Source organism: Cyprinodon variegatus, unplaced genomic scaffold (assembly GCF_000732505.1).
Source record: "Cyprinodon variegatus isolate N-32 unplaced genomic scaffold, C_variegatus-1.0 Scaffold1066, whole genome shotgun sequence".
In the NCBI taxonomy this organism is placed as follows: Eukaryota; Metazoa; Chordata; class Actinopteri; order Cyprinodontiformes; family Cyprinodontidae; genus Cyprinodon; species Cyprinodon variegatus.
The window spans coordinates 124,725-137,756 of record NW_015151519.1 but is presented as its reverse complement, the minus strand read 5'-3'; the positions used below and the strand labels follow the sequence as shown (position 1 = coordinate 137,756).

Sequence of the window (13,032 nt, the reverse complement as noted above, 5' to 3'; positions counted from 1 at the left end):
CTACAAAACACTCCCTTTCAAACTTCCAATGCCCCCCCTCCCTTCTTGTTGATAACAAACTACTTTAGAGGCAGCAGCCCTGGCTCCCAGCCCAGACTCCCCTCTGACTGAGGATTGGTATAAGATGGAGGGGTCTCTGTTACAGCAGGACCTCAATGCAAACTCCACCTCCTCCTGGATCAAACCATAGCCCAGAGGTAACACTGAAATCAGTTTAAAACTTACAAATGAAAAGCCCATAACCTGGTTCTTTTATAGTGAAGGTATTTAATTTGGCTCCCCAGAAGAGTGGTCGCCCCCTTTTACTCAGGTCTACACAATCAATGTATGACATGAAATCCCAGATACACAAATATTTCATCCTTGCTATGTTAAGCTGGAAGCCGCTTATCTGTGGCTGAAAGTGTGTTTCCCTATGAAGGTTCATTCAAACATGTTAGCATAACCTTAGCCCAACATCCTGCCTGCAAAAACTTGTCCTTTATGGTTCCATAAAGTCAGGAACCATTTCGTTACAATATACAAGGTGTAAAGGAAAATGGGATTTGCAACACCCAAAATGACTACAAATGTTTTGTATTTGTGTTTGTGAATGTGTGAGTGCCTTAAACCTGCAGTCAAGAATGCAGGATTGCATCTATATAGGTATGCTAAACACATCCAGCAGCTCAAGTGAATATAACCCAGTTATTGTGTTCTGTGTTAGTATCTAATCTTAAAGAAAAAAAAGAAATGAAGCGGGAACAGCGGGTCACCTTGTTGTCTGATGTGCCTCTGTGTTGTTGTTGTCTCTCTCTTCAGGTTGTGTCATATCACGCGTGTGTATGTGGGCTTTTTCATTCTTACGTGTTTATAGACTGTGTCTCTGTCCCCCCGGTGGCGTCCGAGTGTCGTGTTTGTGTTCTCGTTTGTGGCTCTACCTCTTTTTTCCCTTCTAATGTGTTTATTCACATTACTCCCTACCTCACAGACCTGCACCCTGGTAAACAACAGCACTTATTAAAATCTAATGCTCCAAACCAAAGCACAATATACATGGATGCAACAGAGCATATACAGTTATGTTTTTTTTATAATTCTATCTTATGCACTTTTATATTAAAATATATATTTCCATGCATGTACAGTACAGTACAGAATTGTGAATCCACCCTCCAAAAAGCAAGAATTGAAAAACTGGTCTTGCTTATAGTTTCTCCAGGTTTAGTGAAATTGTTTCAGATTCTGGCTTTAGATAGTTTCTGCTCTGTTTCTATCCATAGCTCATACAAAGCTTACAATATAGGGTTGCTTTAATCAAACAACTTTGAATGGCAGAAATAAGAGACAATATGTAAATAATATTAGTTGATTTACATTGAACCAGCTTGAATTGGATTTTACGGAAGAGAATTAGGGCCACTGAAAAAAAAATTTACTGATTTTTTTATTTTGTTTCAGTTTAATACGGAAAAAAGTCTGAATTATGACTTTAATCTCGGAATTATGAGATTAAAGTCAGAATTCAGACTTTTGTCCTATATTAAACTCAAATAAACTTTAAAAATCAGTTTACTTTTTTTTCAGTGGTCCTAATCCTCTTCAGTATGAATGTTTTTTCCACCTTTAAAATAATTTGAAACTGCATTTTGTACTTAATCTAATTATATCTTTCTGAGCTTAAAACTTTATATTTTATGTCAGTTTGTCTATATGGTCAAACACTTTACTACTTGTTTATCTTTGACCTGCACAATGATACCCTGCTTTAGTAAATAACATTTAAGGATCAACTTTCTCTTTATCTGATACTATAATACATTTTATTCAACCCCTAGCAAGACAAAGTTGCCATAGATCATCTGGACATGTTTAGGACATGACATGGTCTGAACATAATGACACAGCGATGTCATTTATACCTCATATATAGATGACTCCTGTGCAATTTATGATCAATTAGGCCATGATTTTTTTTTACTTTAATTTGTTGCTACATAGTGTGGATCCTCTATCTTCACTACCGTAATTATATTTTTTTTTCCTTAGAAAAATATTGTACTAAACTAATGGGTACATGCTTAAAAACTATAAAATAGGTTGTGATGTAGTACATCAGTCTGCAAAAGGGGTAACCATACACACATTTATCCCTTATGCATGCAGTAAAAGCTAATCATATATAATAGACATACCTACTGTAAAACAGGTAGTACTTGTGTTCCACACATGACTTCATATTTCACAAAAAGGCTTAATTTATTCTCAATTAGGCAGCTGTAAAATGTCTTTTCAGATGTGACAGCATATGTAGCAGGATTAAAAACAGTGTTACAGAAGTTAAAGAGATTACAAAAATATAAATCCTTTAAAACAAGTAATTAAAGGAGGACTAAAGTCTTTGGACTGTACTGTACATGCTGAACATTTAGTAGGATTTTACTACTTAAAAACAAATATCGTGCTGTATGTCAGTTTCCCATGGCTTAAGGTTACTGGGGTCAGTGGAGTCATCCATGTCAAGGGATAGCATCTCTGGACCCATGGCACGCTGTAAATGAGCAACTTTGCTGCATTTTAATACGTGTATTAAACAGTAACAAAATATTTCCACTACAACACTGACTAGGTAACTTACAAAGTATTTTGCCATGAGCGTGTGATGGATCTGAAATACTATTCGCTAGACGGTGTGAGAGTGCTTTCAGTGCCTGGTGTAGTGCAGACCTTTATAGAAAGTGAAAAAGGCATATATGCTGCACTCGGCGACTGAAACACTTACTGAATCTTACTGACCAGACAGACAAATGCTGTGACAGGTTTGACTAACAAGTGGCTTCATGCTGTCTAAGGTAAGCAAGCCTTTCAACTGTCCAAGCTTTTAGAGGGCGCTAATAATGCTGTCATTGTAAATGGTTTTTCTGTGCAAACTGCAATTTAAGTGACACAAAAATCCCCCTTTAAAGCAAATCAGGAGCGCATTGAGGAAAATAATTACTTGACTCATTAGAACACCACTTCAAGGCAACCTAGAGACAAATTGCACACTTTAATTTGCACCTTTAGGCTGGAGATCTAAAATGGTCCATGTTCCTTAAACTACTAAAACTTATGCACTAGAAGAAGTGATACCACTTACTGCTTTACAGTTAAAATTGAAACATAATTGATCTAATCCTTGCTTACCTTGAAACCTGATTAACTTTTACATTTTGTGATCTCACAACCACAAAGAATTTTTTTCATGGTACAGACCAACACAAAGTAGTGCGTAAATGTAAAGTAAAACAGAAACGTAGCATTGTCATAAACCTTTTTTTTCTTACTAATGAAGATCTAAACTGTTAGATTGGGATAGGGGAGTGGCGGCCTAGTGGTTAGGGCATAGAGGGCATAGAGCTTGGAATACTGAGGTTCTAAGTTTGAGCCCCACTCCCACAGACTGCCACTCTGGGTCTCTGAGCGAGACCCTTAACCCCACACTGCTCCCCGGGAGCCCAATGATGGCAGCCCACTGCTCCTTAAGGAAATGGGTTACATGCAGAGGTAAATTTTCCAATGCAAGATCAATAAAGTTCAGTTATAAGGAATCATCCATTCTGAATCAACACTGTAGAAACAAATTTCACTGAAGGAAAAGCTTCAGGTTTTTCGAGAGTATGCCTCTCCATTTTTTGTTATCTAGCTGCTAAAATATTTGCACTTCTTTCTTTTAATAAAACTCCGAAACAGTCAGATTGGATGGAGTGCATCTATGGACATTCGATTACAAGATACTATGTCGCAGATTCTCTATTTGAAATTTTCCCTAGACTTGGACTAGGGAATTCTAAACACATCATCTTTTATTCTGAACTATTCCATTGAAGCTGTGGTGGTATAATTGAAATATTGCCCATCTGGAGGGTGAACCTCTGCCCCCATTCCTTTCTCTTTGTTGCGGTCTCTTAACTAATGTTCTTACCATAATTTCTAAAAGAAAAACAAATCCTATTTTTCCTTTTCCATTTACCACACTGCTTTGTTGTTGATCTACACATGTGAATCATAGATTCTACTATAAAGTTTGTGATTGTGAGAAGATATATTTCTTTTAAAATAACAAAACATCAAAGGAGTATGGGTGCTTTTTGTGGAAATTTATTTGAATAATATGATCACATTTCTATGGAATTTTGATAAACTTCCTTATAAGGATTTATAGAACATTTGATTTATAATAATGCTAATTGAAAAGACTTGTTACAGTTCAAATCCATACTTAATGAGAAGATATTTTATCATGAAAAGCTGGCCAAATTTGAGAGATATTCTCTTTTAAAATCTGTTGTTTTTAAAGAGGGATTGTCCTGCTGTCCAAACTCCTTCTTTTGTGCCTATTTTTATCTTTTTTAAAGTATAATGTGTTTTTTTTTTCTTAATTTCTGTGCGTGTCATCTTTTTGAATTATTGCCCATTTAGATTTTCTGTGCTCATAGTGCTGTATGCATGGCTGACAAAGGGCAACCAGTATATCAGCCCTTTGACTCCTCACTCCTTCAGATCTTCATCGAGGACATCAGTCCTGTTTGGTTCAAACTCAACTGTTCTGTTTCTGTTCTTCTTGATTCATTTTAACCAACTGTGTATAAGTTTTATTTCTATTATTTTTATTTTTGTGATTATTTGTATTTTTGTTTCTAACTTGGTGTGTATTGTTTTCACCAAATATTTTTGTGCAGTATGTTTCAGTAATTTGTTTAATATTTGTATTTTTGTGTTGTAGTGTTAATTCTTTCTTCTTTTTATTCTGTTAAGATCTTGGAATTTTTTTTCTTTACATTTTTATTTAGGTTTTGTGCAACGGTGCCTTATTGTTGTGCTTTGATTTCCCTCGTGTTCTTCCTTTGAGTCGGAAAGAAAGTACGTAACAGTGAACAACAAACCGATAATCTAATTGGATACTATTACAATGAAGCGTCAAATTTAAAAACCCAAGTTTTACAATGTAGTAAAAATGCTTTAAAAACTTTTACCTGTCATGATGTGATGCTTGTTTTAAAAAAAAAGGATACTAATGATTTATTTTCAGCCACACTTAATTCCACACTTACTGTTTACTGTTTCTGAGCAATACGTTATTTAAATTATGTAAGCCATGAAGGTCCTTATGTGGAATCCTAAGCAAAAACTCTTAATATTTAAGATTTACTAAAGTAACTACAAGATCATATTTGGTAACACTTGTCAAGCTTCATTGTCATTTTCTTGGGTTCGCTCACTATTTAAAAGCTCAATGTTGTCATACATTCTCTGTTGTGTCCTATTGTGTGTCTCTTGATCTGTCTCTCTACACAACACCTTGCAAATATTCTGTCTGAGCCAGGTTTAAGATGTAACAAGTCACAATCCATGTTTTTATGTACCGTATGCACATATGATTGATATTCAGATATGTGTATGAAAAGAACAAATTGGAAAACATGAAGTAGTTAAGCAGTCAGTGTCTTACCTGCAGGAACACAAATAGAGAGTTTGCTAAACAGAGATCCTCTGGTTCATATATATCTTTCTCACTAATGCTAGTTCTTTTCTTTGTTGAGGCCTTTTAAAAGTTTCAATTGCAATGTACTGATACATACTGGAGGTAAATAGAAATGAGGACATAGGATTACTAAAGAAAACAGGCATTTAGCCTTGCTCTTAGATTTGCAGAAGGCTGTTTTTTCCAAATTCAGTACATTTTCTTGTGTCAACAGAGACGAAAGGTCGAAAGAATAAGAGTAACTTTGGTTTACTTTGTTCAGCCTCCCTTTTGTCTGCTGAAAGATTTGCTCTATGGGAGGCTTTATAAACTGCAGACATATTGAAATGCAGAAAATAAAGTTTACTCTTAAATAGTTCCTTAAATCTCTGACTTTCCACTAAATTAAATCAAAAGCAGTTCATTGATGGTGCAAAATACCTTACTTTGAGAGGGCAGCCAAGCTGAAAATTGCCCAACGAGAGATCGGCTGATAAAGGTTTCCAAGGCTGATGACCATACCCTCATCCCTGATCCTTGATATGTACTGCCGCTTGTTTGGGGCCAATTCTTTAGGCCCAAATAGCTTTTTCTTCCTGTATTTACTTGATAAAAAAGGTGCAATGATAACAAATGTTACATAAGTCTAAATTAAAACAAATGGAACAATTTAGTAAGACAAAGGAAAACATATTAACAATGGATAGCAAAATGGAGGGTGTGGCAATTTATCTGATAGATGAACACATATGGCTTCTTGCTGATACAAGAAAAGAACACTAACATACACTAGGCCAAAAATATCATTCAGCTAACGGAGCGATCTATTGCCAATCAGATTCAAACCAAATTTAAAACCATGAAAATGACTTTAATTTAGGTTTTTTAAAAGGTTTTTGCTTTGCATAGACTTTTACTGTAGTAGATCTAAGCTTGATTCTCTAATAATTACTTGAAATTTTCCGTTTTTTATTATAGTATATATTACTATATACTATATTCTGCAGATATGATTCTGATTGATTCTAATTACGCAACAGCCCACTAAAAGATGGAACTATCCCTTTAAATCAACTAAAGCAACTTTAGCTTTATTAATAACAACTGGCAGTAACTCTACAGGCTTCTGTGACCTACATACTCCTAATGGGAGGACGAGAGACACAGTTGCATCTAGTTTCTCCAGCAGACATGTCAGACTCTATGTACTGTACTGTATGCACATACTGTGGCTTTGGTAATCATTATGAAAAAAAAAACCTCTATACATTTAATTATGGGTAACAGGAGATAAACCAATCTTTAACAGGCTATTGACCACATGTAAAGTGATACTGTAGATGGGCAATCTAAGAATAGAAACTGGGCAGTCAGCAAATCCTGTGGATCCTTGGTAAACATGCCAAGGAAGGTTTCCAAGTAGTCCTCTTTACTGTGCTGCTATAAAATACATCTAAGAATCATTAAATGTGTATTTGAAACCACTTTACTCGGTATAAACAGGCTGGCCACAATATTTGCTTTTCTTCTCTCTTCCTCTGAGTCTTCCCTCTACATTACTGGCTCCTTCTGTGATTAACACTCATTCTTCATCCCATCCCCAGGCCGCCACTGCAGTGCAAGTGTAACTAAAGTCTGACTCTAGGTAGGTACATGCTCCCTCCATAGTGTAAATTAAGTGTGACTTTGGGCAGAAATTATGTCATCACTGAGTAAAGTGACAGCCAGACTCAACATTTCCCCTGACAGAGAATCCCTGAGCAGCAAAGCCCTGTTGGTGTTGTTGTAAATGCAGCAGATAACTCAGAGGGGCGATGAACAGACTGTGATAATCTGCAGTGGCTGAGACATGTTTAGCTCTACCTGCATTCTTTTTTCATAATTATAAATGTTCATTCTCATAAATTAAAAAAATACATAATTATTTTATTCACTAAAAAAGATGAACTAAACCACCAACCTCATCTCACATCCCTTTTTCTTTTTTATTTAGGTTTTTTTTATTATTTCATTTGGCAAGTGTTAAGAAAGGCTGAGGATTAAAAGTACCAAGCTGTCTCTTTTCAGGACATTTCTTTGGGTGCAATTCTTTACAACATTGAAACATCTTTGGAATTGATCCAGTATTGAGCGAGAACACAAACCACAAATGAGCAATGAACCCCTGTCTAAATAAATAGTCTTATTTTACCTCCATATGTGTGGAAGTTATACTGGTGTAATATGAAATTCAGAAAAAATAAGTGTTTACGTCAAGCGTATCATTTTATTTCCATGTGAAATGTATGTATTTATATTTCCATTTCTTTCTTCTTTTACTTGATTGAAATTACATAACAATTGTTAGACAAGTCTCAATTTCAAGACAATTAAAAATTTATTAACAAATCAATAAAAAACATATTAACCCATGCACCTTATCTGAGCTGCATTCACTAATATATCGGCGGACACAGGTGTGTATCAGTTTGTGCTGATCCAAGAAAACGTTGATAAATAAATTTGATATATATGAATATTTTTATACCCCTACAAGGAGAATATGCTACAAAAGGTAAGGCTATTCATTATAGCTTTATATACAAGCAAATTCATATAGAGTTAAAGGGAAGGACAACATTTGATTGAAAAATAAAAGGCATTTAGATTGAAGTTTAGCATTTAAGTGCAATTTTGAGGAAAAGTGGAGAGAAACAGAACCTCAGCGGGAAATTTTCATGGCAAAAATGCTTGATTGGCCAGTAAAATGACCTAAGAGGAGCTGAGCCAACATATCAGATGAGCGGAAAACTGTCATTAAACTAAGATGGACTTCCTGAAAAGCTGATGGCTATTGGTTAGAGAGGAATAGTTGAAAATCCCACAGACCGCCACTGTTGCTGCCTAAGCAAGAATCTTGGCCCCAGGTTGGCCCAAAATTACAAATGAAAATCATTTTTTAATTATTATTATGATGATTAATTTGCAACTATGTGTGCAAAGGAGCCCAGACCAAATTTTGATGCTGTTAAAATACATATAGAGAATTTTCAGCAGGCTGGATTTTCTTTTTATTGATTTTTTGTCATACTTAATATTTTGGGGAAAATCAATTTGGTGCTTTAATTAGTGTAAAGTTTGATGACTATAATTTGTGATTAAGAACCTGGAAGTGTGGATTGTTCCTGTGCTTACTTTCAAGCCTTATTTACAGGTGGTGGTTAAGCATGTCTGCCTCAAAAAGATTGCAAAAATTAGACACATTTTATCCTTTAAAAGTGCAGAGATTCTCATATGTGCATTTGATTCCTCATGCATTGAATATTGCAATACCCCTTTCAATTGGCTACCAAGGAAAAGTTGTAGAGGTTTGCAGACGGTTCTCAAAAGTGACCTTTCATGTTTTAAGGCAATTTGGGAAACATATGAAGTCAGCTCCGAAAAAGATATGCACCTTCTTACCTCTTGGACCCTCTTCACTTATATGTCCCTCCTCAAGCTCTTATATCTCAAGACAATTACTTTAAAAAAATCCCTAAACCATAAAGAAAACTGTTGGTAAAGGGGCCTTATCTTTAAGTGCCCCTTTCCTGTGGAATAACCATCTTCTGGTTATCAAGGTTCTGTGGATCTTTTTAAAGTTAATCTGAAGACCCATTTGTTTACTCAGTCATAGTCCCCTTAAACTGTACCTTTAGTTTAGTTTTTTTAATCAATTTTATTTTAAATTGCCCCATATTTTCTTATACTGCTCATTGCTTTGTATTACATTGCTTTATAGCTAAATTAGTTATTGCCATTATTGGATTTAAGCTGCAGTCGTCCAAATAAACAGAAATACTTAAAATACTTTCACCTGTATTTGTCGAAAGTCATATTAGTTTTTTTTATTTTCTTAAGGAAATAAATACCCCTTGTAATGATATTGTAATTTATTGAGATACACCTGCAGATTAGATAAAGAGATAAGGTGTGAGAGACCCACAAAATTGTTTATAAGGAAAAAGACGAGCTCTTAACTCTAGTGGAAGATGGAATCTTGAAGAACATTTGACAACTTCAGCTTTCTTGAAGTCAACTAATTGCAAAATGATAACCAAAATCTGCAAGATAGGAACTAAAGAACTGATTGTGATTGCACAACATGAATTTCGGCAGCAAAATGACACACAGCACTTTGTAAAGCTTTCACAGACTGCCTTTGGGGGACTCAGGGATGCTCAAATTGCAGCAGCTGTAATTCTGTTACAAATGGATGAAAACACTCCTGTCCATTTGCTGAGCTTTGCACTTCTGCTCAGTGAACATTTTGACCTAGATGACTGCTTTAAGTGAAATAGGAGAAGAAATATTTTGCCAACAGCCTGTTTCTTTTAGGTAAAATATTTTAAAATGGGAGATGACTTTAAATGTATATTACTGTTGGATTGGTTTATGGGAAGCAAAAAAAACGTTTACACCCTAGATTACACTGTTCCCTGCTGCTACTTGTGGTATTCTCACTCAATACTGAGTTCATGCCAAACATCTTTGATCATATTAATCTTTAAAACAAAGATTAAACAAATGCACATAAAATATACTAATATGAAATAGCAATATATTTTTACAATTAAGTGTTTTTGCACCTTTTACCAAATCAGTGTGTTTCATCTCTCTCATTATTCATCTTTCGGTCAGCTGTCACTCACAGCATGGTATTATATTAACTTATTTAGAAAATCAGATAAACTGCTGTTACATAGCCTTAAAACCTGAGCTAATCCAGTTCAGTTTATTTTCGCTTCACCAGCTAATAGCAAACATAATTTAAGACATTAAACAACACAAATAGATGTAATTAATATCCAGTAGTATAGAATCAAAGTCTTTTCAAGTACAGATCAGATCAATCCCATTTATTTCACTACAATAAAAGTCTTTTCAGTTAAGTTTTTTTTAACATCACAATTAGGATCAGGGCCAAAATATTATTAAGATACAAATCAATAAGTGAAAACTAATCTGATGGAAATTCATGAACCTTTGGGGGTGTAGTGGTGCACATAATTAAAAGCCATAGAGCAAAAAAAAGTTATATTAAAAGTTGGATTTTTCTGTTTTATCACTTTTTTATGATGCTAAGTTATGTTATTATATTCTTCTGACAGCTTTTTCATTTTCGAACAGTAAAATCTCAAATCTAACAAAAGCTTTTCAGATTTTTTGTAGCATAAGGAAATGTAAATAATAAATATATTTGAATCTGTTCTTAAAATTCTTTGATCCAGAGCAAATGAGGAATTAAATTCACAATTTGAAACATAGATTACAAATAAATAATGATCCAGCTATAGATTGAATGTGTAGGTTTTAATAATGATTCAAAACTGAAATTTATATAGTAATATCAATTTTAATATCGAAATAAGTAAAAGTGTAAGGAAAATAAGAATTTTAAAACGATGATAAAACTTTATGTGGTAATCTTAGGCAGATACAGTGGCAGTGGCACTCTATGTGTCCTTCTTTAATAATATGACCTTACAGGTCATATACTAACCAAATATTTTCATTTGATTAACATCAAAAGCAAGTAAATTTTTTTGAGTTAATGCCTTGGACTAATGCTTAATATTAAGCACAGAACTAAATTACTTCTGGGTGGAAATATTAAATTCTCAACGGAGTATTTAATTGCTGTGTTAAATCTGTCCAAGAAGATTAAATGGCACAATGGCTTTCCAAATTCCCAGCACTCAAACTCGCTGCTGTTTAACTAAAATCATTTGCACAAAGCTTATTTCAACATAAACATATGTGCAGTTGCACCCCTAGCGAAAAACATGCTGAATTACATGCATGCATTTATTACCAGGACTTTTCTCCAGTATAGAAGAGAGTTTTGCAGATTTGAAAAAAATGTTATTTTTTAAATGGTTGGTTGGATTTTATTATTTATCTATCAGGTAAGCACTTAAACTAATGAATTTCATAACTAATGCTATAAGAACTTTTTTTACCTCCATTCAAAAGCAAGCATTACTCTTCGTCAACAATGAAATCACATTTTACAGCAGTGTAATCACTCCTTTTATAGTCAAACAAAGCAAGCACTATTTTGGCTATTCTAAGATCCAAGCTGGCACTGAAAGTGTTGCTCCAGAGATTGAAGCAACACTGCAGAATTGGCAAAGAGCTTCCTAGGAATCATTTTTGTGACGTCAGTGTCTTCAGAGCTCAGTGAAGATGCATCATAAATATTTTACCTGTCAGACTCAAAATAAAAAAAGGACATTTGTTCATGGTTGACTTACAATGATGTGTTGTCCAAAGTGGTAGAGCTGGCCACTCTGCACAACACGACATTGTCCTATTTTTATTTTTATTTTTTTTACCAGTTTGCTTCTCGGCAGGAAGACACAAAGGGCATCAAATTGTTGCAGTGAGTGTTCCTTGTTGTCTGTATGTGATCATGTGATGGTTGGAGTTTTCTCAGATTGTTGTTATAGTAACTATAATCATTATAGTCATTCCCATAAGAATGTAAAGCTCCAGCCATTATATGTGTTAGCAGTTCATTGGTACAGTACATAGTTACCAATGGCGTGTTTTTCACAGTACCTGATGCAACATCACACCGTCAGCACAGCCCTTTGTTCTCTGTGGCTCCGTCCTGCAGGGAAAACTCGATATCTGCATGCTATGTTTACCAACTAAAATACAGCGGGAAAGAACACAAAGGATGTTGTGCCATTTATAAGTTCTTAACTCACCCTGAGAAGTGCAACCATCATGCTTTGCACAAAGTCACTTGCGCAGCTGGATTTAGCCACCAATCACTCTTCCTTTTCATGTGTCATTTCCCACTGTAACTAAAGTACGATGTGATTTTGTTACAGGATATTTTTACAGCTGAATATGAAACATACTTCTTAAATGTTTCTGTTTAACGTTGGCCATTTGAAGTTTACACAAGTCAAAAGTAAAATAGGGACTGTACGCGGGTCTCAAAATTGGACTGACTCCTGGTAAAATGCAAATGCAAAATAGGAACACAAAGAATTTTTTCAAGGGCTCCACCTTTAATGCGACATGGATCCTGCACAGAAGCCTGCTTGCAAAACTGTGCACACTTAACTAAGACTTTTTCCTTTCCTTGTCTTCCTGAGTTCAAAACTGCCATTAGTTTTTTCATTATATAATCCTGGCTTTTGTTCATTTGTGAGGCTTTATTTACAAAGGATCAAAAGTAGATCTTTGTACAAAGGTATCAGTCAAAAGAAGCATACAAAAAATATAGGCTTTCATGTAAATATATATCATGGTGGAGTTAGGACAGTCACCTATAGTTGCATAACACTGAGGGAGGACTTTTTATGAATATTTTTTGATTATTAAAAAAGCTATATATATAAAGTAAAACATGTTAATTGAATTCTGAAGTATCCTTCGTAGCCTTCCATGATTCATTGAGGATCAAAGCAGGTTGGTCAGGCTCTTACAACCGTAGCGGATGACAGTGGTGAAAAGGTGATTTTAAATGCATATATTATGCTCTCCATTTTTTTATAATTTTTTTTTAAGTCAAA

The 13,032-nt window shown here is 34.7% G+C and overlaps 1 protein-coding gene across 10 annotated transcripts in view; it reads left to right on the top strand.

Annotated features, from left to right (window-relative positions):
• The window catches only part of LOC107101225 (potassium voltage-gated channel subfamily C member 1-like), a 76,041-nt gene that overhangs the window by 46,860 nt on the left and 16,149 nt on the right, over positions 1-13,032 (top strand). For 2 of the 10 annotated variants that reach the window (XR_001482070.1, XR_001482071.1), the window contains exons 5-7: positions 69-197; positions 802-822; positions 7,087-7,127. The exons of 2 other annotated variants lie outside the window; for them this stretch is intronic. Coding sequence is in view for 6 of the 8 variants with exons in the window: in XM_015400046.1 (XP_015255532.1) it covers positions 69-190 (122 nt within the window). In the remaining 2 variants the exon portion in view is untranslated. The remainder of the gene's footprint in view (positions 1-68; positions 198-801; positions 823-7,086; positions 7,128-13,032) is intronic. 6 more of the 10 variants (XM_015400048.1, XM_015400050.1, XM_015400051.1 and 3 more) reach the window with 4 other exon arrangements.